Source organism: Fusarium mangiferae (genome assembly GCF_900044065.1).
Source record: "Fusarium mangiferae strain MRC7560 genome assembly, contig: FMAN_scaffold001, whole genome shotgun sequence".
NCBI lineage: Eukaryota > Fungi > Ascomycota > Sordariomycetes > Hypocreales > Nectriaceae > Fusarium > Fusarium mangiferae.
This window is the reverse complement of record NW_024573921.1, coordinates 4,644,943-4,669,605: the sequence shown is the minus strand read 5'-3', so window position 1 is coordinate 4,669,605 and position 24,663 is coordinate 4,644,943. Positions and strand designations below refer to the sequence as shown.

At 48.7% G+C, this 24,663-nt stretch overlaps 11 protein-coding genes across 11 annotated transcripts; 5 read left to right on the top strand and 6 right to left on the bottom strand.

Moving 5' to 3' along the window:
• Nucleotides 1-208: 208 nt before the first annotated feature.
• FMAN_02043 (uncharacterized protein) lies at nt 209-1,383 on the top strand (the record flags this gene model as incomplete). The annotated part of the gene is made up of 3 exons (XM_041825889.1): nt 209-300; nt 360-453; nt 538-1,383. 3 exons carry the CDS (start codon nt 209-211, stop codon nt 1,381-1,383), a joined length of 1,032 nt encoding a protein of 343 aa, XP_041677401.1.
• Nucleotides 1,384-2,670: 1,287 nt separating this feature from the next.
• FMAN_02042 (uncharacterized protein) lies at nt 2,671-3,717 on the top strand (the record flags this gene model as incomplete). Its single annotated transcript, XM_041825878.1, has 1 exon — nt 2,671-3,717. One exon carries the CDS (start codon nt 2,671-2,673, stop codon nt 3,715-3,717), a length of 1,047 nt encoding a protein of 348 aa, XP_041677400.1.
• A 704-nt stretch (nt 3,718-4,421) lies between these two features.
• On the bottom strand, nt 4,422-6,251 carry FMAN_02041 (uncharacterized protein; the record flags this gene model as incomplete). The annotated part of the gene is made up of 2 exons (XM_041825867.1): nt 4,422-5,207; nt 5,319-6,251. 2 exons carry the CDS (start codon nt 6,249-6,251, stop codon nt 4,422-4,424), a joined length of 1,719 nt encoding a protein of 572 aa, XP_041677399.1.
• Nucleotides 6,252-8,164: 1,913 nt separating this feature from the next.
• On the top strand, nt 8,165-10,265 carry FMAN_02040 (uncharacterized protein; the record flags this gene model as incomplete). Its single annotated transcript, XM_041825856.1, has 5 exons — nt 8,165-8,302; nt 8,364-8,434; nt 8,486-8,973; nt 9,028-9,944; nt 9,999-10,265. 5 exons carry the CDS (start codon nt 8,165-8,167, stop codon nt 10,263-10,265), a joined length of 1,881 nt encoding a protein of 626 aa, XP_041677398.1.
• A 190-nt stretch (nt 10,266-10,455) lies between these two features.
• Nucleotides 10,456-11,930, bottom strand: FMAN_02039 (putative 3-hydroxyisobutyrate dehydrogenase, mitochondrial precursor; the record flags this gene model as incomplete). The annotated part of the gene is made up of 7 exons (XM_041825845.1): nt 10,456-10,719; nt 10,795-10,888; nt 10,946-10,978; nt 11,032-11,185; nt 11,241-11,486; nt 11,548-11,695; nt 11,754-11,930. The coding sequence occupies 7 exons, from the start codon at nt 11,928-11,930 to the stop codon at nt 10,456-10,458; spliced, it is 1,116 nt and encodes a 371-aa protein (XP_041677397.1).
• A 532-nt stretch (nt 11,931-12,462) lies between these two features.
• FMAN_02038 (uncharacterized protein) lies at nt 12,463-13,440 on the top strand (the record flags this gene model as incomplete). The annotated part of the gene is made up of 1 exon (XM_041825834.1): nt 12,463-13,440. One exon carries the CDS (start codon nt 12,463-12,465, stop codon nt 13,438-13,440), a length of 978 nt encoding a protein of 325 aa, XP_041677396.1.
• A 118-nt stretch (nt 13,441-13,558) lies between these two features.
• On the bottom strand, nt 13,559-15,253 carry FMAN_02037 (uncharacterized protein; the record flags this gene model as incomplete). The annotated part of the gene is made up of 5 exons (XM_041825823.1): nt 13,559-14,270; nt 14,325-14,412; nt 14,465-14,872; nt 14,924-15,023; nt 15,092-15,253. 5 exons carry the CDS (start codon nt 15,251-15,253, stop codon nt 13,559-13,561), a joined length of 1,470 nt encoding a protein of 489 aa, XP_041677395.1.
• Nucleotides 15,254-15,863: 610 nt separating this feature from the next.
• Nucleotides 15,864-17,429, bottom strand: FMAN_02036 (uncharacterized protein; the record flags this gene model as incomplete). The annotated part of the gene is made up of 9 exons (XM_041825811.1): nt 15,864-16,074; nt 16,121-16,338; nt 16,394-16,427; nt 16,481-16,727; nt 16,777-16,789; nt 16,845-16,993; nt 17,046-17,064; nt 17,115-17,241; nt 17,290-17,429. 9 exons carry the CDS (start codon nt 17,427-17,429, stop codon nt 15,864-15,866), a joined length of 1,158 nt encoding a protein of 385 aa, XP_041677394.1.
• Nucleotides 17,430-18,097: 668 nt separating this feature from the next.
• FMAN_02035 (uncharacterized protein) lies at nt 18,098-19,483 on the top strand (the record flags this gene model as incomplete). The annotated part of the gene is made up of 1 exon (XM_041825800.1): nt 18,098-19,483. The coding sequence occupies one exon, from the start codon at nt 18,098-18,100 to the stop codon at nt 19,481-19,483; it is 1,386 nt and encodes a 461-aa protein (XP_041677393.1).
• Nucleotides 19,484-21,731: 2,248 nt separating this feature from the next.
• On the bottom strand, nt 21,732-22,577 carry FMAN_02034 (putative gEgh 16 protein; the record flags this gene model as incomplete). Its single annotated transcript, XM_041825789.1, has 1 exon — nt 21,732-22,577. The coding sequence occupies one exon, from the start codon at nt 22,575-22,577 to the stop codon at nt 21,732-21,734; it is 846 nt and encodes a 281-aa protein (XP_041677392.1).
• A 1,203-nt stretch (nt 22,578-23,780) lies between these two features.
• FMAN_02033 (uncharacterized protein) lies at nt 23,781-24,590 on the bottom strand (the record flags this gene model as incomplete). Its single annotated transcript, XM_041825778.1, has 1 exon — nt 23,781-24,590. One exon carries the CDS (start codon nt 24,588-24,590, stop codon nt 23,781-23,783), a length of 810 nt encoding a protein of 269 aa, XP_041677391.1.
• Nucleotides 24,591-24,663: the final 73 nt, after the last annotated feature.

Here is a 24,663-nt window from a genome sequence, read left to right as displayed (position 1 = left end):
AGATGATATATAGCTCCAGTTGATCCAGCATAAGGTTTTGATTGGTTTCCTGGCCGGACCGTGCCCACCTAGCATCGTCCGATAAGCCCAATGGATACGGTCCGGCGAATGTGACGCCTCAAGTCTTAAGAATCACTGATAATCGATCTGGCGCTTTTATAAGACACTGAAAAACGGTCCCCAAAGAACAATTGTCATTTTGATGACCATGTTGAAGGCCTCCAAAGAATCAAGAGTAGCTTTGCAGCGCGTGCTGCATCTCGGTCAGGCTTCAGGAAAGCCTGGGGAAATTTACTACCCGTAAGTTCCATCCCATTTTCTGAGAGTGATTCAATTACCAACACTGACTTCACTGGCAGTCTCCAGCTCAGAAGGGCTGACAAGCCTGTCCCTGGAGAACATGAGGTCCTCGTCCAGCTCAAAGCAGCTGCGTTGAACCATCGCGATCTCTTCGTTAGACAACATCAGTMCCCCGCCATATCCCTCGACCATCCCATGTTATAGGATGGTTATGGAGTGATTACTGAAGTTGGGCAGGGTGTTTCTGATAGCCCCTTACTCGGAGAAAACGTCCTCCTGACTCCGATGCGAGGCTGGATTGCCGACCCAAGTGGCCCAGAGGACCCTAAAAAATGGTCCATCACCGGATCCACCCGTCTCTATGACGTTGGCACAGCCCAAGACTTTGTTTGCGTTCACAAGGATGAGGTTGTTCCGGCCCCGAAACACCTATCCCCTACAGAGGGCGCAGCTCTACCACTGGTAGGACTTACAGCATGGCGTGCACTCGTCACCAAAGCTGCTGTCCAGCCAGGCCAGAATATTCTGGTTACAGGTATCGGAGGCGGCGTTGCTCTCTCAGCCTTGCAGTTTGGCGTGGCTATGGGTGCCAATGTCTTCGTTACATCTGGGAGCCAAGAAAAGCTCGAGAGAGCTAGAGACTTGGGTGCGCAAGGCGGCGCGATCTACAAGATGGAGAAGTGGGATGCAGATATTCGCCGTCAGCTTCCGTCATCGAGGCCTTTCATCGATGCTGTCATTGACGGCGCTGGCGGTGATATCGTTACCAAAGCTGTGAAGCTTCTCAAACCTGGTGGCGTCATTGTTCAATATGGTATGACCGTCTCGCCGAAGATGAATTGGACTATGCCAGCGGTTCTTCTGAATGCGGAATTGAAGGGAACTACGATGGGCTCTAGGCAAGAGTTTCAAGACATGGTCGCCTTCGTCGACAGCAAAGAAATCCGACCAGTGATCAGTAGAGTAGTGCAAGGTCTGAGCAGCCTTGCAGATATTGATGGGATGTTTGATGATATGAAAGCTGGACGACAGATGGGCAAGCTTGTTATTACAATAGACGATCCAAGTAGCCCTCAGATGTAGAGCTAATAAGTGCCATCATTTAGACTGTTGAGCCTTCACGGTCAATAGAGCTCTGTTGGCGCCTTCACTACTCTTTCAAACTCCGTGATACTTGCACTCAGTTAAATGATGCTTAAATTTGCAATGCCACAATCTTGCAGTAGCTTTTCTTTTGAAAAAAATACTTTCATTAGTGCAATACAAGTACTCATTTCCATCAATAGGTAGTGCACACAAAAGTAATACAGGCATATCTTATATGAGCTCGTAAGGGGATTTACTTCAGCTGTACTCTTGAACGTAATGTGGGCTCTCCCGGGACTGACACCGAGTGACGTTGTTCGGGAGAGTGGGATGGCGTGGCCATTAGTGGTCACGAATCGGAGCCATACCATTTGGTGTCAGTAAGATTGAAACGTGAGGCCCAAGTCTAGAACCAACTGATAACTCGGTAACTCGGCAATTCGGACCGAGTTGTCACTCTTTGCGGCATCGCAAAACTTCTAACGATGATTTTATTTGAAGGTCCCTGGCGCTAAACTGTCTCGATTAAAAATATCTGAGAGAAGTTTCACTGTTAGCCTAGCCAGCGGCTAGCCCTAGCACCAAAAGCCACCATAAATACGGAGTACAAGATGCCCCATTGGCCTAAGTGAGCTAGCCCGGTCCCCTGTAGTCACACGGAGACCACGATAAGACGAGCGTGAGAAGATATCAACGGAGCTGGGGTTCCATCTTTGACACGCAATGATCCTGTGACAACAGTAGACATGTTTGAGCTAAGTTTAAGCGCCACGGCCCCTTTAATTGTGAAGGGGATCTTTCGCTCCAGTGCCTCCTGAGTTCATACCTCTGTTTCTTTATCTAGATTGGACATGAAGTGACGCGCCAGCCGGCAATTTGTGAAATGAACGGGACTCGCGTCCCAATCATGCTCTGAAAATGGAACTAGTCTACTAATGAGGATAAATGATATCTCGACAGTTTCTTGAGGTCGGTGTTCCATCCTAACTGCTACCCCTGCCTGGTTCTTTACGCTATTTACTTCAGTGACTTGTCGTCTCATAATTCCCGTACTAGTGAACTTACATTTAAAAGTCTTTGCCATAAATGGCATTAGTAGTACAGGCTTACGCAACACATTGGTCTGTAGTATACTCCTCATTTCTTGACCAATAGATTAATCGATAAGAAGAGATACGAGCTTGTCATGTAATATGTGCCTTGCGATTTATTTAAATACAGTCATCATATCGCCAATCGCAGCAACCACTGGCTATTCTGTGCCTCAATGCCCCATCAGTAACCATGTTCCCCGTTTCCCAGTCCAAAAGCTCCAGGCACGGATTTCTCGAAACCTGCAACGTCTATCTTCACATTTTCAGCTCGCATATCTCCCGACTCCTCCTCAATAAAACCTTCATCTTGACAACAGTCGCGTCAATCCTGATTCTCGGTCTAACTTACACGGACGCCAGCCAAATCATTCTACCCGTCATATCCCCAAACCAACAAGTGACTCCTTCTATCGCAAGAGCAGGGACTCCTCAGGCTATCTGGAATGCGGCGAAAACTAGATATAGCCATCTAGATGGCGACAAATTCACCATCGCTATGCTTACCTACCGACGTCCGAAAGAACTGAACCATACGCTATCAGTCTTACTAGAAGAAAAGATCCCCTCACTACACGAAATTGTCGTCATCTGGGGTGACGTTGATGATTTACCGCCAACGAACTTCACATCTAAGCATGGAGTTCCTGTGCGATTTCGGAGAGGCCTACAAGACAGTCTAAACGAAAAGTTACGACCGGATCCCGACTTCAAGACCCAATCTATACTCTTGACAGATGACGATGTGTACTATCACCCTAGTGACCTTGAATTTGTGTTCCAGACATGGAAGAAATTCGGTCGATATCGTCTCACTGGTGCCCTTGCTCGCTGCTACGACATGGACGCAAACGGCCAATATACCTATAACTTCTGTCCGGGAGATAAGCGCGAAGAATACTCGATGATCCTCACCAATCTTTGCTTCTCACATATTTCCTTTATGGACTATTACTGGTCTGATGACAGTACCATGGGAAAGGTTCGAGAATATGTTGATGAACACTTTAATTGTGAAGATATTGCGCTCAACTACGTCCAAGGATTGCTCACAGGACAAGGGCCCCTTTTAGTGAAAGGCTGGGAAGAGTTTGTCAACCTCAGCCCTCCTGGCGGTATTAGCTTAAGACCTGGTCACCTGGAGGCACGGAGCAAGTGTTTAAACGATTTTACAAAGATATTTAAGTCTATGACTTTGGTTCACGAGACGGGATATGTTCAGAGAGGTGTTAATTACTAATAAACGTCAGTATATATTTAGCTAGTTCTCTTTCTTGAGTTGAATACAACATGATAAAGTCTGTTTTGGTCATTTAAACCTGCTTACTGAAGCTAAGGGGGTAATGTCTTCTGATGGCCCGGGTTACAGCTGCAGCACATAAATACTCCATTGTTCACCAGGCAGCTACAAGACGTCCCATCGTAAGGGTCGGCCTGCTGCCTCCACTTTCCGGCTCATTTCCTTGTGTCACTCAAACAACCCACGGAGCCATATCGCAGCGGGATTGGTCGGTCCAAACTGAATGTGAAATAGTTGGAGATCCTTAGCAGTAAACCCATCAAGTAATATGTTGGTAAAGATAAGGTCAATTGTGTTGCCACGTGGATTTGTCGAGATGTCCAGAGTGTTAAAGAGGTCGAGATCACTCTCTGACAGTCGAACTGTAAGCTATTGCCGCGGCACAAAGTCTGACCTGTCTACGAGCTCCTGAGAGACCCTGAGCGGCTTCCTGTCGTGTTTCTGTGTCTGAGAATTCCTTGTCATGGTCATAAGTAAGGGTGCTCAGGAATAGACAAGGTTTCGTCCTTGGTGGGCCTGGTCATGCTTGGGCTCCTCTAGTTCGTGACCTGCGCTAGGGTTGTAAGAAAAGCCAACTAGCTCATAACTATTTCATTATTTTATACATTCTATAAAAAAAAACCTTTATCTATTACAAGCCTTTTCTACCGCCATGCCATTGCACTACTATCGCGATAGCAGTTAGGCTCTGGAGCAGATGAGTAGTATGGCGATGCATCTTTATCGCTCAGCTGAACAACCGGCTTCAGCACTTCAAATTCGCCCCAGTCACCTTTGAGGTTAGACATGTAAGGTGAATCCTCTCCCAAGGACTTTGGCATCGCTTTAGCCCAGGCCTTGAGCACCACATCCAGCAGCTCGAGTACAAAGAGGTCAGGACGCGTTTCGTCCCAGCCGAACTTCTCTTGGCAATCCTGTACCACCTCTGGTGAGTACAATCCGACCTCAGGGCTTAGATGGAGAGAGGCAGCGGCCATGAGGGAAGCAAAGACGTGATAGGATCCTCCTTGGCGTGCACGATCCCTGATGGCCATCATGGTACCGATGCATCCTATCAAACCCGTAAGCATATCTGGCACAGGCAGAGCAGGGAGCACGCATGTTCCATCCTTATGGCCCAGGCTTCTCCCGGTGACGTAGGAACATCCAGAGGCAGCATCCGCAATTTGCTGCCAACCAGGTCGCTCGGCCATAGGGCCATCTGGTCCATAGCAATTCTCTTCCACGTACACGATGCCCCTGCCTCTTTTGCCAGCTATCTCTAGGAGATTTTCACAGCTAAGCCCTTTTTTAGCAATCACTCCAGGTCTGTAGCCCTGGATGAAGACGTCTGCATCTGAGACTAACTCGAGGAGTTGCTTTACTTCATTCTCTTTGGCAAGGTCAATATCCACAGTTCTAACGCCAGCATTCAGCGTTAGTTGAAGCCCCTATTAAAAGTTGTTAGCTTCAACGCCCTGTAGATAACTACAAAAACGGGAGCCGGTTGAGAAATGGCAAAGCTTCATATGAAGACACGGAAGAGGGTAAAAATGGCTTACATTAAAATCAGGGAGCCGACCGCAGTTCACACGGATCACATCCGCTCCAAGAGCAGCCAACGTCGTTCCAATGACTGGGCCTGCAATGATACGGACAAGCTCCACGACCTTGATACCTGCCAGTGGTCTTTTATCGGCAGATACTGGTAACAGAATGGCTGGTGTAGGGACTGCATGCGTCTGCTGCTTGTAGTTGATAAGGGGGTGCTTAGCCAAGTCTTTGGCCATGCGCGTCTGTTTCCATCCAGCAGGACTGTAGCAGATACTTCCACAAAGGCCTTGTACGAGGTGCATCATCTCCAACTCATGCGCTCCAAACTTGCGAACATGCTCTGCAATGACTTGAGAGGCCTCATCGTTACTACTGCACTCTTGCGATGGGTCTATGCCAATAGTTTGCAGTACTGGATCTGCGCCTAGAGACCCATGTAGCTGGAACCAAACTCCTTCATCCTTGGTCTCGTAGTTTGCCGTAGCGCGCAATCTCAGTGGCGTTCCGAAGATGTCTCCTTGGAGATCTTTAGGGAAGATAGCCGCCAATTTACCCTCCTTGCCAAGTTCCTGGACAGTTTGACCGTTTCGTTTGGTCATGCCCACGCTACCAAGCCAAAATGCAGCGTGGTCAGTATCGATAGACACAGTCCTGCTGGCGCTTTGGCCGTCTCTGAGCTCGAGGAGCTCGTTGGCGACGATGCCACTCATGGCGTGAAGAGCACCAGCGATAACGGCGGATTTTAAAGGACCGGGGACGATTGTTTCGGAGGAACCGGTGAATGATACCGATTCCAGAGCGGCGGGGTCTTTGGTGAATCCCGGCGTAGCCTCGGCCAGCTTCTTGAGAAGTCGACGTGCATCATCGGGCACTGGTGGTGCCTTGGAGTCAATCCAAGACCCTTGTCCGTAGATATCAGCACCCGAAACTATCTGTGTCATTATGAATGATGGTTGATGAATGGAAAGGTTGATAGGAACGATTTGTGCCAACTAATGAAAGAATGCTGATACCGTGGATATACTCCTTTGACAGAGCGACTTCTGTAACCTTGTCTTATAGACATTGATTCTGGCACATCCACGAATCGGAAACTATATGGCCATTATTTCATTGGATCCGCTATCTGTATGGGCTGTTCGGCCCAAGGGCCTTGTCTTTGCGGAGAGTGGGTACGGTCCGTAAGTGATTTGGTTGCCAGATGATATCCAGTATGCGATTACCGAAACAGAGATACTCCCAGGGTGCTTTTATACCTATCGTATTCTATTGTATGAATCAAGTATTGGAATCGCATTCCTTGCATTAGCGCCATGATCAGTCCGAGTTTGTTTGAAATTGTGGCGGCCTTGACATGCCAACGATGCGGCAATCCATGGATGTTCACGTGGCCAACGATGGAAGAGACTGAAGAATTGGATTGCTTCTAGAAGCACATATCAGAGTAGAGGGATAGATTTCCATCAGTTCCATTATTTCCATTATTTCCAGATTTTATGAGTTAACCCCAAAAGATGCCAGCGAGTATAACATCAGAAGATTCTTGCTAGAACCATTATATTCAATTCAAAAGCACAGTGGAAGCATCTCAGTCTCGGTAATTGCATAATCGATATCATCTGGCCCTCCAAATTCATTCTATTGCCCACTATGTATCTTTAAACCTGTAAATGATATCTTCGAACCGTGCTTCTGGAAAGACATAAAGCCACTTAAGCGTTTCATCAGGCCCGCAAAAGGCACCATGCATCGCATCCCCAGGAATCCAAAGCACGGTGCCCGCCTTGACATGGTGCCTGACCCCTTCGATCTCAACCTGCCCCGACCCCTCGAGCACGTAGTAGACCTCTGACTGAGAATGCTGGTGCAGAGCGAGGGTTCCGTTGGAGGGACAGGTCGCGATGCCTACGCACATGGAGTCGGAGCTGGTGCTCGGCTTGGAGAGAAGTGTTTGCCAGACCACGGTGCCATATTTCGTGTCTGGGAACGAGCTGAAGGCTGTTTGATTGATTTGGTTCCCATCTAGAATCACTGGTGATTGCTCCTGCGTTGTCTCGCTTTCGCTGTGAACATGTCAGTGTCCAAGTTACCAAGAGAAGCTGCCTTGCTCGAGATACTTACATCGAGATATAGGGTTCGGTGTTCATTCTGCCGTGCTCTGTAGCTAGTTGATGGTCTTTCCTGTGTGATCACTGCTCTGTGCTGCGTCTGTCTCTGTCTGTCTAGTGGATGGTCTTGATGGTTTGGGAAAAGGAACAGACTCTGCATTCCATCAACGGGGAACCATCAACCCCTATAAAGTCGTTGAATCATGCTTTTGCATTCTGATCTATTGCTGCAACTACGGCATCTGACTCCGAAAACCGCGATCACAAGTATCTAGACACGGTCTCGAACGCCGACAGGTGGGGACGGTCCGACGGCACTCCACATGGTCATCAAGTGCTGTCTACTTACATGTAACTAGGCCGAAAATAGGTGGGCGTTCAGTGTGGCGTCTGTAGTTGGCCGCGACGGTCCGGATCCTCAACGTGAACAGCCAGACCTGGCAACTCATCGACCCCATCCACGCTCCAGCAAGTATCTGCTCTATCAATGTCCTGTTATCTATGCTATGGGGAGTAACGTCGATACTTACTTTCCAGTGCAGCGCATTGCCCAAGCATGTTTACAGTGTCGGTACGCGGTTGATACCCCGCCTTTTTGGCCTGCGTGCGATAGATAGCTGATTACCCAAGACGGAAAAAATGCCGGTGCACTGGCGATCGACCTGTCTGCGGACAGTGTGGACGACTCAACATTGGTAAGTAATGCTTCGTATCCAACGATAAGCTTATCGGACTTGTGTGTAACGATGCAAGCCTGTGTTTATCCTGTCGAAGCTTCTCGGCGGCTAGCCCCTAGGCAGCAAAGGACTCGTTCGGCGAGCATCGCCATCGACGACCCCGAGACTTGTCGACAAACACAAACCTTCGAGTCAAGCGACATGCAGGTATTTATTGACTCGACTCCATATCCATGTTCTCAAAAATTTGTTAAAGCCTACGTGTTAGAACTCGGAGCTCGTCAGTCGAATTGGGACACTGGAGGCAAAGATCGAGTCCATGGGGTCAAGCCTGCAACGGTGAGCTTGTGTCCCAGCAACAAGGGTTCGTGATACTGAACCGCTCTGTAGTATTGAAAGATGTCTCGTTGCGCTGGTAGATGGCAGTAATACTAACTTGGGTGCTGCAGCGGCAGGGCTGCCAGCTTCTTCCGGGGGGCCAAGGAGCGTCAGCAGGACAGTGGGCACTACGTTCCAGCCTTCACCGCAAAATGACCCTGCTATAGAGGACTTTGGGACGCCGGAGGATGCCCTCATGGCAGTTGTTGATTCATATTTTACTTACTGTCAGAATCAGCCTTACTCGTTCTTTCACGAAGATACCTTCCGGCAGGGCTTGGCTCAGAACGCCATCCCTAAACACTTAGTCCTAGCCGTCATGGCGACTGCGGTTCGGTTCTGTTCGCATTCGTACTATTCGGATCGCGCGTTGGAGATGTCTGTCGAATATGCCAACAGGTCTTGGAAACTCATTGTGTCGGACTGTTTTACCGTGGGTAAGGTGGCAGAGGTGTCCACGGTCCAGACAGTTGCTTTGTTGGGCTTGTTTGACTTTACTGGTACGTTTTTACACTCTCCAGATAGCTAATGACCATTATGTCTCACACGTATAGCTGGTCGATTACGCCATGGCTCGGCTTGGGTCAAAGTCGGCCTGGCCGTCAGGATCGCGCAGGATTGTGGGCTCATGCTAGAGAACGCAGCGCATCTCTCGTATGCCCAGCAGGAAGAGCGACGACGGGTGTTTTGGTCCGTGTATCTGTTGGATCGCTTGGTATCGTGCGGCCGAGGTAGACCACCAGCCATTGTTGATGCGTCGTGCCATTTACAGATGCCGTGTGATGAGTCAATCTGGAGGGAGGGTCTCGGGGCTAAGACACAATCGTTGGACGAGATGACAAACCGAACCCTCTCAGTATCACAACGCCAATGTCCTTTGGCTCAGGTCATTGCTATTGCGCAGATCCTTGGCCGATGCGCACAATACGTACTTCAAGACTTCAACATCAGAGGCCCACATCCGCCTTGGGATCCTGGCTCGGATTTCGCAGGCATTGAATCCGACCTTCTCCATTTTGAAGCTTATCTGGAGATACAGAGGCCAATCGACGAAATACTCGCACCTTATATCTTGGCTGAAGGCGTGGTAGACAGCCAGTCCTCAGGCCCGATTATCTTCTCTCGAGCATTATTCCACCTCTGCTATTGTCTCCTCAACCATCCCTTCTTACTGCGGCGCCGCATCAACACATGTCGAAACCTTGCTCCCATCAGCTTCATCAAGCGATCATCGGACATGGCCTGGCTTCACGCACAGCAGATGATGGCTCTTATCCGCGAGTCACGTAAGTTGGGCTGCTCGTTCCACGCTTCATCCAGCGGGTATGCCGTCACAGTCGCGGGATCCATTATCGCGCTCCGTACTTATGATGAGGACTCGCCCACTTGTCAAGAAGCTCAGATACTACTGGAGGAGGCCTTGGGCTATCTGGATATCATTGGTCATCACTGGAGTAATGTCAGAACAATGGTGACGTGCTAGGTTTCATTTTTGTCTTGTTCGTACACTAACTATCGTGAGTAGGCCTCGACACTTCGCCAGATAATCTACGATGGGTTTTCAGGGCGTCACTTGAACAGCCTCACCGAAGGCTTGGGCTTCACGCCTGAGATGGAAGAAGCCATGTGGGCCTTGGTCGACTATAATACTATGTCAAACCAGCTTAGCCAGGATGCCCATATCAGTGGTCAGGAATCAGATGGTCTAATGCCAAATTCGTGGATCGATTTGTTTGGTCCGATTGACTATGCTTTGCTCTCTGGTTTTAATGGACCAACTCAAGATGAATAAGAGAGTCATAGTTGATAGGAATTAAGAACCATTTTCAAGCTGTTTAAAAGGCCATACCAGTTTATATATATCCTTTAAAGCCATTAAATCTCCTTTATGCTGATGGTTATTCTAAAACGTTATATAGTTTCCACTTTCCGACCTGGCTGAACAACTTATGGACCCTGCTAGAAATTCCACGGCAAGCGGTCTACACCTTGGTGGAGCCCGAAATATCAAGAGCCTCGTATATCACGCTGAAGTCGCGGTCCCCAAACTCCTTGGACTTGGCCAACGGTCTATACGTCTCTTCGACGCATCTTCCCACCGCGAGAGCAACATTAGCTTCTGCTGCGGCCGACACGGCGAGGGCAAGATCCTTATGAGCCAGCTTCGTTACAAACCCGCCCTCGTACTGGCGGTGAGCTGGAGGGCTAGCATCTCCGACCTTGACTTCAGGAACGGGGTGATTAACCTAGACAAGGAGATTAGCGTGTACTTTAACTGGAAGACAACGGTCTGCTATCGTGAGGTCGTTTGGAAGACTTACCTCACTAGACCAGCATCGCCCCGTGGAGTTGTTGATGATATCGGCGAGGACTTGCGGATCTACTCCGAGTCTCTTTCCTAGTAGCATAGCCTCACTGACTTTTGTTAGCTTCTGCTTTCGAGTATCTAGGTTCTGACTGTTTCTAACTCACCTCAGGCCAAGCATGGTGATACCAAGTAGAAGACTATATTTCAGTCAGTAATCGTATGGAAAACAGACGGTTGAGGGGACACGCACTTATTAGATATCTTAGCGGCAAGTCCAGCTCCGAGGTCGCCACAATATGTGACCTTGCGAGACATGGCTTCGAGCACGGGGACCGAGCGATTGTACGATATCTTGGATCCTCCTACCATGATGGCCAATGTACCCTTTTCTGCGCCAATGACACCTGCATCGTGGAATTTCAGTAACCATGGCAGAAATGAGTAGCTCGGTGTAGTTACCTCCAGAAACTGGGGCATCCACCAGATCTGCGCCAACCTGTCGTAGTTGCAGGGCAACCGCTTTGCTGACACTTTGCTCGATGGTTGACTGATCCATACAAAGAGTATCCGCGCGTTGAGCTTGACTCATTTCTTTGAGAGCAGTGAGCACACTGTTGCCTTCGCCGACGTATACTTCCTGGACATGCTTTCCGGTGGGGACCATGGTGATGATGGTAGAAGCCTTCTGTGCTACATCATAAGGTGCTATCAGGGGTCAGTGGTAATGCTAGCATGTATGGCAAGTCTTCCTATGGTGCATGCTTACTTGAGCAACTGATAAGAGGTACTTCGGGGTGCTCAGCATTTTGGCGTTTGATGATAGTGTTCACCGCGGCCTGGTTCACGTCACACAATGCGAAGCCGACCCTCTTTCCGCTAGTAGGGCTCTGGTATCTTGAAATAAGGTTGGTAATCTAATAAAGCAGATTAGAACTCTCTCCATAGAAATGAATTGAACGTGCAAGAGCTGACCATATGACCGCCCATGGCGCCGAGGCCAATGAAGCCGATTGTATTTGACCTGTCAAGCGATGAAGCGACGGCTGATGTCGCAAAACGGCGATGGTGTGAGCCCCACGCACGTCCTCGCTGAGAACGCGTAAAGCTCGAGCCAAGGCTGAATTGTCGGAGGGTCTTGTGGACATGCATATTGACTGGCAGGAGCTGGTACTTGAGAATCGAATGCCAGCAAGGGAGCAAATGAATAATTTGTAGATAATGAAGAAAGCCTCCCCGGGGAAAGGAAGAGTTTGAGATGCTTTTGAATACATGCATGACCATCAAGCTCCCGCCGACTTGCATGCTCACCAGGTCTCATTGCCGGCAACGTTGAGTGGAGCCGGTCCGGCATCAGGACTATTCAGCAAGCCTGTCACAATGCCCTGTAGGCACAGATTTATGTTACCGAGGTTAAAGTGACTGTTTATCCTTTGACTATATTTAGTGTTATTCGATTGACTGCTCTGTGTCATGAGTCAATTTAATTTATATTCTCAACGTAAAATACATAATCAAAAATAGAACTACCCTATATATCTCGGAATCGATTAGCACTAACCGTGTTTGTACAATGGAGCACCTTCAGGTCTATGACGTAGCTCGTGCCCCAACACGCACTTGCTACTGTGATTCACGGCTCTTAGGCGTTCATCACCACTGTAAACGCGTCCCTGATACCAAAATGGCAGACTTTGCGGCAAGACGGCAGGAGAATATCAAGCAGAATGAGAGACTTCTCCGTGAGCTTAAGAATCCCGTACCCAAGGTTGATCCTCAATCCAAGCCTGCCAGCAAAAGCGTGAAACGTAGGGCCACTTCACCACGCGCGCCTACAAGACAATCTAGGCGTATAGCGGAAGCCAGCACGAACCCGAGTTACAACGAAGAGCGAGACGATGTGCCCGTATCACCGACATCTCCTAGAAGCAGAAAAAAGAGTCGGACATTCTACAAAAACGCCGTGCAATCAACAAGTTCAGACCCTGAATCAGAACCTCAAACTCGCAAAGACTCCAAATCCATTATAGACGGATGGACGCGATGGAAGCCGGAAGCTGATGGGCCGACGCGCGATGCCTCTGGAGCATTCCATTTTGATTCTCATCCTGATTTTCGGCCCAACAAATCCCCAAAAGAGATCATCCGCGAGGGAAGCTTTGGCGGCTCTTACTGGCGACCTTTATTCTCAAAGTATCTGGGAATTACTATACAGGATGATTGGAGAGAACTACCATCCTCGTGGACTGCAGGATTGAACGTGGATGAATATCTCACCAGCAACATATACAATCCCGAGATAAACAAATACGGCGTCGCATGCGGGCAAAGCATTGAAGAATGGGAAGCAGCTGGCTGGATCGCGCACGAGTACGACATCAGGGGTTGGTTTCAGTGGTATTGTCGCTTCTGGATGGGTCGTCGCTGTTCTGATGACGAGCGCCAGATCAGTCGTTGGAAGAAATGCGTTGGTGAGACAGGTCGTTGGCGACGGATATTGCTCAAGAAATACGTGGCTTTGGGGATACGGACGGTGTTCGCGGATGATGGGAGAGATGAAGATGAGGTTGATGTGAGTCCTGTGGTGCATCAGACTTGTCACCACTGGGCATACGAAGTTCGGCAAGAGGCTTTGGAGAGATTCTGGGCTGATGGAAGATGACATGCAGGATCACAGAGAGACCCTAGTGTTCATGATAGGTAATGATTTGTTGTGATATAAAACCACTTGAGTGCAACTAGGTATAATACGTGACATAAATCGTGAGTCATTACGTTTCTCATCTATCCGTAGCATTCCAATCCATTTTCTGTAGAATCTTGCATAAAAGCCTGTATGACGATTGAGCTCCCCGCGATATTGTCTGAAGTTCCTTCAGTGTCGCAGCAGCCTCATTGACTGCAACACCAACTTTGACCTGCTGAGGAAAGTTGTTCACTTGATCCCTCTGCAGAGACATGGACAAGAAAGCAGCCGTGTCAAAGAGGCACAGCACAACAAGGTGAAACTGTCCATCGCCTTGTGAGACTCGAGATGCCCATCGAGTTGCGATCTGCAACGTCTTCAGCGAGCACTCTACCGCTTCTGCTCGCAATTGTTGTATTTCCGGTACAGAAGAATCTGTCGATGGGTGTAACAAATATGATTTGTATGGCTGGAGAATCATAAAGTATGCCATTGTCTGGATATAGTAGCGATGCGTCGCGATCCAAGGCCACTCAGCATCTTTCGACGTGTCTGGATTGTTTAGAGCAAACACAGCTGGAAAGGAGGACACGTGACGCTCCACCATGTTCTTGTAGTCCCGGACTTTGGATGGCGAGTTGATGTTTTGCGGTGTCTGCCAGCGCTTGGCGAGGGATGATATGAGTTGGTACTGAAGTTTGGTATGGAGTGTTGGTGTTGGCGCTGAACCTTTCAGTTCGGGTTGTTCAGGCTCCGAATCTATGTCATTCATGATGAAAGGCCGACCTAGTATTGACGACAATTGCCTGTACGATGTAAGCCATTGAACGAGTCATCATCTTTATCCAGTTTTCACGTACCAGTTCCAGCAGTACAACACACGCCAGGCTCGTCGGCCAATCTGCACCTCAATATCCTGTGTCGCCTTCCGTCGCGACTTATGCAGCCCTACATAAATGTTCAGTAAGAGCCCGATTGATCTTTCATGTTATCGACTCACCCAACTCATATGCCTCTTGCACAGCGAGCCCTATTGTATGCCAGGCCTCTGTGAATTTTGCTTCGCCTTTGAACCAGCAGATGGAAAGGACTTTCCACTGAAGATTGATCAGATGATAGGACCCAGCTGGTATCGCCTCTGCAAGCCTTGTTCCAGCATCGTGAAAAGCCTTGGAAACATCCTTTGATGGCTGGGTCAGATGAATTCCCAGTGTCGCTTGCGCATCAAGGTCGAGATGCTGCGTAACGCAAGCGCACATCATGAAGATGAGGGTTGTGAGTTGGAGATCCTGGAGACATGGTTGTTGCGTTCTGCACGACCAGTTGACGTATTGGCGTATAAAGGCAGGGGGGTGTATGAAATTGTAATGGTGATTGACATTGCTGAAGAATGCTTCAATGAAAGCGTCTTTGGAAAAATTGTCAGATGTGAAACCAGGTCAGATTACGAGATGCTCACCTAATTGAGGCTTGGCTGGGAGGAAGCGGAGTGCGTTTCGTAATTGCGAGTCAGCGCTTGCATCTAGAATTGCTAGGTCATGGTGGTCTTTGTTATTATGCTGTAGACGATGTTAGATACAGTCAGAACTGTCACTACGACTTTATTTATCAGGTGAGATGAACTGACTAGTGAGTAGGAAAATCCATCGTCAAGACAACCTTCATCTGCATGTAACAAGTGGGTGAGTCGTGTGTTTTCCGATGAGGCATCGTAACTGCTATCTTGGTCCTCTGCTTGGACCCGTGACCTTTTGAGGGTTGGTGTTTTAGTCAGCGGTTTGGTATACATTTTTAGATAAATACCCCAAAATAAATCGTATTAAAAGTGCAAACTTGGATACTGTTGTTGGTTATGATATAGACAACAGATCCTTTTTCGGAGACCTGTACTGCAGCGCAAAAAGTCGGTGGTGGCCGAAATAAATCGGCCGAAAGCTTTCGGGATGACGCCCGAAGACAGAGTGCATAACTTGCAGTGATATGGGCCTCACCAACAGCATAACTAGCAGCATGACACACACAAAAACGGTTAGTTGCTGACAGGGAGCGGGAATAAGAAATGTATTGGCCTGATGGGAACCTCTCGATCCACTGACATGCATGTACATGTCGCGAGCTAGAGGTCATTTAGGGAAGTGATCAGCCCGTCAGCTCTCCCTGGCAAGCCTAGGGAGCGGGATTTTCAGTGACGCACAAGTATTTTACAGTTGGGTTGGACATTGGACACACAGACTCTTCGCTACCGAAAGGCTTCCCGCTGTCCGCCTTTTTCGGGCAGATCGGGCGCACTGATCAATTTGCTATGATGTTTTCTATCTCTCTAAAGTCAATATTTACAGCCGGTCTAACGCCGATGGAAATAATCTACATAATCCAAGGTATCGCGTCTGTGACCTCCCTCAGCCCTTCAAAATGGTAAAATAAAAAGCAAACATGAAACAAATGATAAACGACCCGAATAATCGTCTGAACAATGGTCCAATGACCAAATTTGACCAACCAGACCGGCGCTGTCTTGCCTGTAAAAATGGCGGATTAACCATGACATCAATCATTCTCGTCCGTCGGATCTCGGGCGCTTGCTTCCCAAAATATCTCCCCGATCGGAAGCTGTCGCTTGTGAGCATTTGATCGGGTTTCAGTAGGAATCTCGTACCTCCACGTGATGTTGGCTTGCACCACGTTTTGAATGCCTTGGATATAGCGAGCGACATTCGTGTCAATATCGGGTCCCCAACTTGGCAGCTGCTCAATTGAGCTCTGCCAATCCTGGTATCTTTCCTCAAGAAGGTTCCCGACTGTATCGAATGCCTCTTGTGGAGATTGGCCCGTCATTCGACAGGCTGCGACCATGCTAAACGGACAGTCGTCGTTCTGCGCCATGTTAGCGTTCGAGGTGTGAAATACTGAATGGCATGAGCCAACTTACTTCTTCCTTCCGGTAGGATAAAATGTCATTGGATCTTATATATTGATTAGTAACTTCACACAAAAGTGAAGAATAGTTAGGTCTTACAGCAAGACAAAGTCTGCACCCAAAAGTTCTAGCTTCTGGATAACGGGGTTGTCGAATACTTCATCGGGCAACCTGATATCATGGGCATACTCAATCAGATGATATAGAGGTGTCACTCCCGATGAAAGCCGCCTTGTATCAAGCATCTCCTGGATACTAGGAATGCTATTTGTAGAGAATTGATTCACATGATGGACTACTCCATCAGTGTATTGCTTCATTGCGAGAGCAAATCTTCTCCGGGCACCTGAAGTTGTTAGCAATAGCCACGTCAAGATCAATTGAGAGAAACTTACCGACAGTTGAGCCCTATGAAGATCACATGTCAGATCGCGATAGCATCACGGTAAACGGGTCGACTTACCTTCGACACTCTTCGGAAAATGTCGTCATGGGCCTGAACTACAGCGCTCTTTGTTCTGGTATAAGTCTGGTCTAGCATATCTGCCATGAGACTATCAATGACGACTTGCGACTTTTTCGGATCAGACTTCAATGAACCCTCATCAAACACTGTTATTGTGAGCTTCTGCGATAAATAAGAAACGTGAATGGTAGTACATACTATCATCGAAAGGAAATACCTGAAAGAAATGTCAGAGTAGCTATACAACCAGAGAAATGGCTCACTTACCCAGTTCCCCCAATCGCACATCGTCTTGAGCTTATCGAATGGAGCATCAGGAGCAGCGATGGATATGAAGATGGCAAAGTCGCAGAACTCGACCCTCTTCCTCATTCGAGGCGAGAAGGAACATTTCCTAATAGTGCATCAGCATGATATGTACAAAGGCGACGGGCAGGCATACTCTGCAAGCCACCTCTCGGATATGGGCTTGACTGTTTCATAGTTGGGATTCATGGGCGGAGTCTCGACTACGAAGCCTTTGAACATGTCGGGAAGAATGACAGTTCTTCTCGACTCCATCTTGGTGGTGAACGCCTGCATGGCTTTTGCTGCAGGTACAGATTGTGGGAAGGGAAGGAAGGGGGAAGCAACAACAACGTTATGTGACATGCAGAAATCACGTCGAGGCTTGCTGGGCGTCACGAGTACTCAAATATCGCAAAGAAAGCAAAGATCGAGGGGCCAGCCTCGTAGGTGTTCCAATCAGCCAGCTTCCCTTCGTCCCGCGTCATTTCCTTTCAGCTTGAGACTAGACACATGCTAAGCCATGATGGAATCACAATTCTCAGACATTGGAGCCTACTAGGGTGAGCATATCATACCAGGTGATGAGTGGACAGGGGTCTCTTTCACGAATTATTGGCAGATGGGCCACACACTCCGTGGGTATGGCTCAGATCTAAATCATGGAGTGAAGACTAAGATTAAGCACCCACCAACAGATCACGCCCTCCCTCGTCATGTTGATCGTGATCTTGACGAATGGAGAAGTCCGCGGACTGCGCGGGACCTCCGAGAAACAAGAGCGCCCAATGTACCTTTTGAGTCAAGGGATAGAAATGGGAGGAGGTGTTATGAGTCTGACTTTCGGGTACACTTGGACATCCCCAGCTTAAAATGAAGGATGTCTGTCCTTCTGCTCTCTCATAATGTCAGGTTAACCCCAGGTCTCTCTTTCCGAATCTCATCAGTCTTTAATCCCTCTTACTATGAAGCTCTTTGGGCAATCCGCAGCTCGGAAAGAGCTTCGAACCATAGGGAATCATTCTTTCACATGGACAAATGACCACATTCCCAAATCACACACAGATCCTCTTCGTCACGAATGTGATGAGCTTGGAGCTGCCGCTGTCAAAGAGATCCAAGAAATCCACGCCCAGCAAAAGAGAAACGGTCATCAAGTCGGCAGAACTGACCTGTTCGAAACACTTTCTCATCACCATAGCCAGAGCCAAGTGCTCTCGCAACTCTGGACTGAAGTCCATACCGTCCCCTATTGGGTTGACTGGGATCAAATTGCCCGAGGACAGAAATTCTTCTACCGCTATGCCCTGGCAAACCTCATCGGCTTTGCCTTTCAAGGCTTTGTTGGTGAAAACTCTGCTTCCACCAGCGTCGTAGAAGTACTTGCTCGCACTGGTGGCTTTAGTACTCGTGTCTTGAGACGTCGACTGCTTGAAACGTTTCAACTCGTTCTTCAAGTCACGCACTCGCTTGATCATGTGAAGCCTGGTGGTCCAGGGCACAGATCGATTGTGCGAGTCCGTCTACTGCACTCCATGGTCAGACAGCAGATCCTCAAGGTAGCCGCATCCAAGTGCCGATTTTTTGATCAAGAGACACACGGCATTCCTATCAACACCCTTGACTCGATACATGCCATTGCAACATTCAGCTGCAACCATGCTTGGCTTCAGCTCCCTCTTATGGGGATCACCCCCGAGAAACAGGAAGTCGAAGACTACATTGCCCTTTGGAGATACGTGGCCCATGTCATTGGGGCACCCCAGGAGTACTTCACATCAGCAACGCAAGCTAAGGCTGTGATGGAAAGCTTAGCTTACAACGAGCTCCTTGTGACACCCACTTCTGTTGTCATTGGATACAACTTCGTTGAGGCCCTCAAGGATCTACCACCCATCAACATCTCGGATGGGTTCATTCAGGCTGCTAGCCGCGTCTTGAATGGCCACGAGATCTGCGGCCAGCTTGGTATGGGACGGCCCAGCTGGTACTCGTATGCCTGCTTCAGAGGCCATTGCTGGTTGGTGTGGAGTCTGGCTAGCCTGCAGAAATGGATCCCTGCCCTTGACGATAAGGTGGTTGATCTCTGTCGGGAAGGGCTGCATGGCGCTATAATCCACAGTAACCAAGGTCTCGGAGGTGGCTCCATCCTTGATTTCAAATACGTTCCGGATGGGCGGATCCAGGGAAAGGAGAAGAACGACCGGGCCGAGGGGCGTTTGTGGTTCTTTGAGAGACCCCTTGAGTTCCTGTACTTTGTAGTGTTTGTCATTGGATGCACGGTGGTGTTGGCATGGTTGCTTTGCATGGCGCAGCTGCTTGGGCTCGGGTCCTCGCGTCTTGGGAGATAACCTGTTTTGGCTGAGATTACATTCTGTACTGTAGATCGCCCCGTAATTCTATTTGTCGTATGAAACAACATGCAGGTTTGTCGGGTGTCTAATGTCATCCAGACTCCTAGGTCCATACAATCCTTGTCAAATCTAGGGCCACAGCAACACCTCCCTCGCCCGGCTGAAGTTCAGGTGTCTGAAATGAACCGATCATCACGCATTAGGAAGCATTGAGGTATTTTCATCCCCCAAAGAGGCAATACTTACCATTTTCGCCCAAGACCATTTGACCTTCTCCATAGCCCAACTGAGACATGTCGTCGTGCCACTGTATATTTGACAGATCACTGGTCAGAGCGCAATCTACCAAGAAACTATCGTTTGCCTCGATCGATCCGGCACGTCCGCTATGCCCTGGGACAATGGCCAATGAGAGGAGCTCAGTCGGTAGTGCAGAAGTAGGCAATCAGGGAAATACTGGGTCTTGACGCTGCGGTTGGGTCAAATAGTGCCGGGATCGACAGGCTAGCTTCGCGTGGCTGTCGTCTGACATGAAGAACCCCTTGTCGAAAATTCAGCTACTCCACACCAACCATGGCAAATCACCAACTGTTCAGCTATCTAAGGAACAAACGAGAACTGAGTTTGATGTTGCATGATAGTAATTGGGGTTCTGTTGGCTAAAATGGCGTTGTCTGCCACGTCATTCTGCTGTCAGCCTTTAGTGGCTCACAAGTGCGCCAAGCCTCCTTGTCTCACTGTCAACTCCATCGGCCCACGTTGTGTAAAAAGTGTCTTAGATCTAGCACGTAAACGATTTAGACCTCGACGATCCAAACATTGAGTGATTTAATCCACTGCATCCCGTTCACGCGGTATCGGTTCCCCGATATTTTACGGACTGCACCATCGTTAAGCCTGCTGCTGCAGGCACCCTTACCCTGGTCACCGCGAGGCCCGCGCCGTGAACCAGCATGACATATCGCGCTATACTACGCTATACGCGCTATTGTCCATGATAGCACCAAAGCCAAGAGCGTGACGTGTTAAGTCTGACCAATGATCTGCATGGAACGCTGCTACTGGTGCTTTCATCTTCAATAGTATGTGATTGGGCTTTTCAAACCAGGGTCGTCTCGAACCGAACTGAATCATTCTTGTCAAGGAGGTAGGTAAACAAGACATTGGGGGCCCTTGGGGGCAAATACGAGTAGCTAATAGGATTGTCAAGCTCGCCAAGCTTATTGTATAATGGCATTTGTCATTTGAGGGCGAACTTTCTGGCCCCCCCCCCCCCAAGGGTGGCTTGAACTGCAAGTTGACCGTTGATTGCTGAACCGCGAGTGCCGCCTGATTTCTGGGCACGCTAAAGGCCCTTCGGCGTTAATGATCATCACGTCGCTCGAGTTGGTTCTGCGAGATTACTCAGACATTTGAGTCTAGTTGCCTGCAGACGGTGACCTCCGCGAAATTCCGCAGCTGAGGGTTTGGCAGTGGTTGTTGCCTAGTCGCCTGCATCGCAACGCTCTTTGTTATGCGTAAACCAGCTTGAGGGTCTTCCTACACTCCAATGTTTTATAATGAAGCAAACCTAACAAAGATGGAAAGCTGAAGAAGGGTATGCTGGCTTTAATTCGAGTAGTGCTGCAATAAAGCTTTGGGCTGCGCCATTTGCTTCAGGAGCAGCCTTTCCTCACTCCATGTCATTGGGGCTTCCACAGGGCTGAACTACAGAAATCGTGTTTCAATGTGACCGACAGCTACTCAGCAAGCCGTATTTAAAGCATGTCAATAATTTTAAATATATACCGACTGAGCACCAATAGTATTAGCCCAGGTCAATACGGAATGTTTTGGGTAGGTTCAGCATGTGTTCAGAAGTCAAACGACCAACGATTGGCAATGGCATTACTTTTGCAACTTTTATTAAATAATTCCTTCCAACGAAGGTGCCACAGTAAGCAAAACTACAAGGATGATTATTGTTGAAGAAAAGCCGTTGACCGTGTGACTCTCGTTAATGTTGCATATCAGCTGCATCTCAAGCCCAAACCTGATCATAACAGTCAGACCCCTTGGTATTATTTTCATGGTAAAGGCATTGAACATTGAGTCCCTCAACATATTTATATATTAGACACTGCCTCCCTAATATACTATGCTATGCAGCTGCCTAGCCGTGATCCGCCTTTCACTTCAGTCTCACGTTCACACGTTTCCAGCTTCTGTCAATCTCAGAAGTCTTTCATTTACAATCGGTAGGTTCTTATGCAGAGAACTGAGTAGCGCGGCGTTTGTTACGGTTGTTGGTGTCGGTGTTGGTGTTGGTGTTGGTGTTGGTGTTGGTGTCATTCTGGTCCTGGGTATCTTCCTCTTCCTCATCAGCGTTGCCGTTGCTGGCCCCGTTGCCCGTATTGCCTGCATCTCCAGCATTGCCGGCGTTATCGGTACCAGCGGCGTTCCCAGTATTACCGGTACCAGCGTTGTTGTTGTTGTCGGTAGCTTGGGCCATTTGAACTGGAATGACACCACCGAAAGGACCAGCCCGCGCCGGGTTCTGGCAACGAACAAGGCAAACATTCTCCTCGCCCGCAACCGAGCCCGTGCAGCTCTGCCCAGCAGGGATTGAGGCCACAAGAGGAAAGTCACCCATCTCACCATCACGGTTACGGCCGCGCTCGTTGCCTTCAACGTTGGTAGTGACTGGGATGTTATCCCATGAAGTGCCAGTTCCATCAGCGTTGATCATACAAGCGTAAGGTCCAGCGCCATCAGAATTGACCTGATGGACTGTCATCTCAAGGCTGCCGCCAGGGTTGACTTGAGGAAGCTGACTGCCGGTCTCTTCCATGATGTCGAGGGTGCCCTGCTCAATCTGGTTGTCACCACCAGCGAGCGTCTCGCCAACAGTGTCAGCGGCACTACCACGGAAGCGAGTGGCATCGGTTTGGAATGGACGGCGTCTGGTGCCATCGCGAGGAGTGGAGGTGTCAACACCGAGAGCCATGCCAGAGCCGCCGGCGTCTCCAACAGCATTGGTGATTACACTGTGGGCAGCTATCAGATCGGCTGCGACGATGAGAGCGAAGATGATGTTCTTGATGGGTGCCATTGTGATTTTTGTTGAGGGGGATTAAGTAAGAAAGCTGGTCCTTGTGATTTGAGAACTTTGAAGGTAATTAAAGACCTGGCCGGCAGGAAATAGAAGCGAAGAGAGTAGAAGAGGAGTAGACTGATGGTCTTAGGATTCTGGTGATGCTGAGGATGCTGAAGCTGTTGATGATGATTAGGAATATTGGTGAAGGGAATTAGACATCTTTATAGAGAAGTCTCACAATACCTCTTGTCAAGTCTTACCATCTTCACATACACATATCACCGGGAGAGACAAGCCAAGAAAACACAAGACATCCTATGAGACATTCAAGAGCTTCACAATTAACAGTATTCTCTACAAACATATCACCAACCAGCTTTACTTTCGCTATGACCCTCACGGCCAAGACCCCGGAATCCTCGTCTCCCGAGAGAACCGAAGCGCACAGCCTCTTTATTAAACAAAACGCCAAAACGCGTTTTGACCATATCTAGAGTACGATTCGCTGCACAAACTATAAACCACTGATTTATGGTTATTTTGAACATAAAACGGTATGATTGCTGCGCCCACCGACAAACCGGTCATAGCGGTTGTATCATGATTCGTTGCACACGGACACTTGAGCCCCTGTAGTTGTCACAGTTGCTGTATCCCTGTTGGCCCCAGTTGAGTTCGTTGCCCTGGATTGGCTACAAGCTGGGAAACTGCGGATAGCCCACCTGGACTGTTTTATTCCTTGTTGGATTGCTCAAACTGGAGCTTGTGATTGATCAGAATGGGCTTCAACTACACCCATTTCAGTAAAGTTGACTGTGAGAAGCCAGGGGCTCAGGTACAACTGATACGAACCCTTGTCGCTGTTCTGAGGAGCCAATCGTATCTCTTCTTCGTCAAATTCCGAGATCTACAATAATGTTTTCTGTTTCCTCGTCAAAGAGATACCTAATCATTATTTTAAATCGTGTTTTAAGGTCTGCGAAGGCTATCACAGGCATCACCTCACAAGCTTCAAAGCTAAGAGCGCTAATGCTCTTCTTCATTGCATGCGGGCTTCTTCAATTGACGTATAGCAATTTGTCAAATACGTATTTATTATCATCAAAACTGATTTGCACTAAGAATCTTAAACATTTCGCGGGACCTTTCTACTAGAGACACGGGCTGAATAGGGTAGCAGGGTTGAGATTGATAATTGAAATCTATAAGCATTCCTCCTCAAGACCGAGCAATATCAAACTCAGCCATATACCAGTTCTGAATTGCTTTTGTATCTCCCGTAATAGCTACAGTGTCATACCGCGACCTCTCCTGCTTTGCGACCGAGCCATTGTTAACCATACGGCCAACCCACTTGCCATGCCTGCGACCAGCGTTGATGATCTTATCAATAGCAGCAACAAATTCGGGCTCATCACCTCGCGCAGGTACATATCCCAGTAATGACTGGGCAAGATCATTGGGCCCGATGAACAGCATGTCCACGCCGGGAGTGGCAGCAATCTCATCGACGTTCTCGACACCAGCACGAGTCTCAATCTGAATCATGGTGATGATGGTCTCGTTGGCAGACTTCATGTACTCAGGTGTTGTGAGACCGTGACCAATGGCAGGGAATGCAGAGCCCTGGCCTCGGACGCCCTGGGGAGGAAACTTGGAAGACGCGACAATTTGTCTCGCCTCATCTGCGTTGTTGATCTGAGGAACCATGATGCCGTGTGCACCGGTGTCGAGGGCTCGCTTGATGATATCGTGGGCAGGTCCGCGGATACGGATGATGGGCGACACGCCAAGGGCTGAAATGGCCGCCACAGAGTTGTGCATTGAGTCATCTCCAATGTGGCCGTGCTCGCAGTCAAGGATGATGCCGTCCAGGCCGGTTAAAGCGACAATCTGAGCTTGGCGCACGCTGGGAATTGCAACAAAGGTCATCAAGGGAAACTCGCCAGCCTTGATCTTATTGAGAAACCTCAATCGAGGGTTCTCGATAGTTGTTGTGAGGGCCGTAGGATATGTTTTTTGAGTCATGGTTGTTTTGTGCTGCGCAAAGAGATTTGATGAAGTTCTTTTTTCGCTAAGCAAGCAAATGTGAAGTCAATTT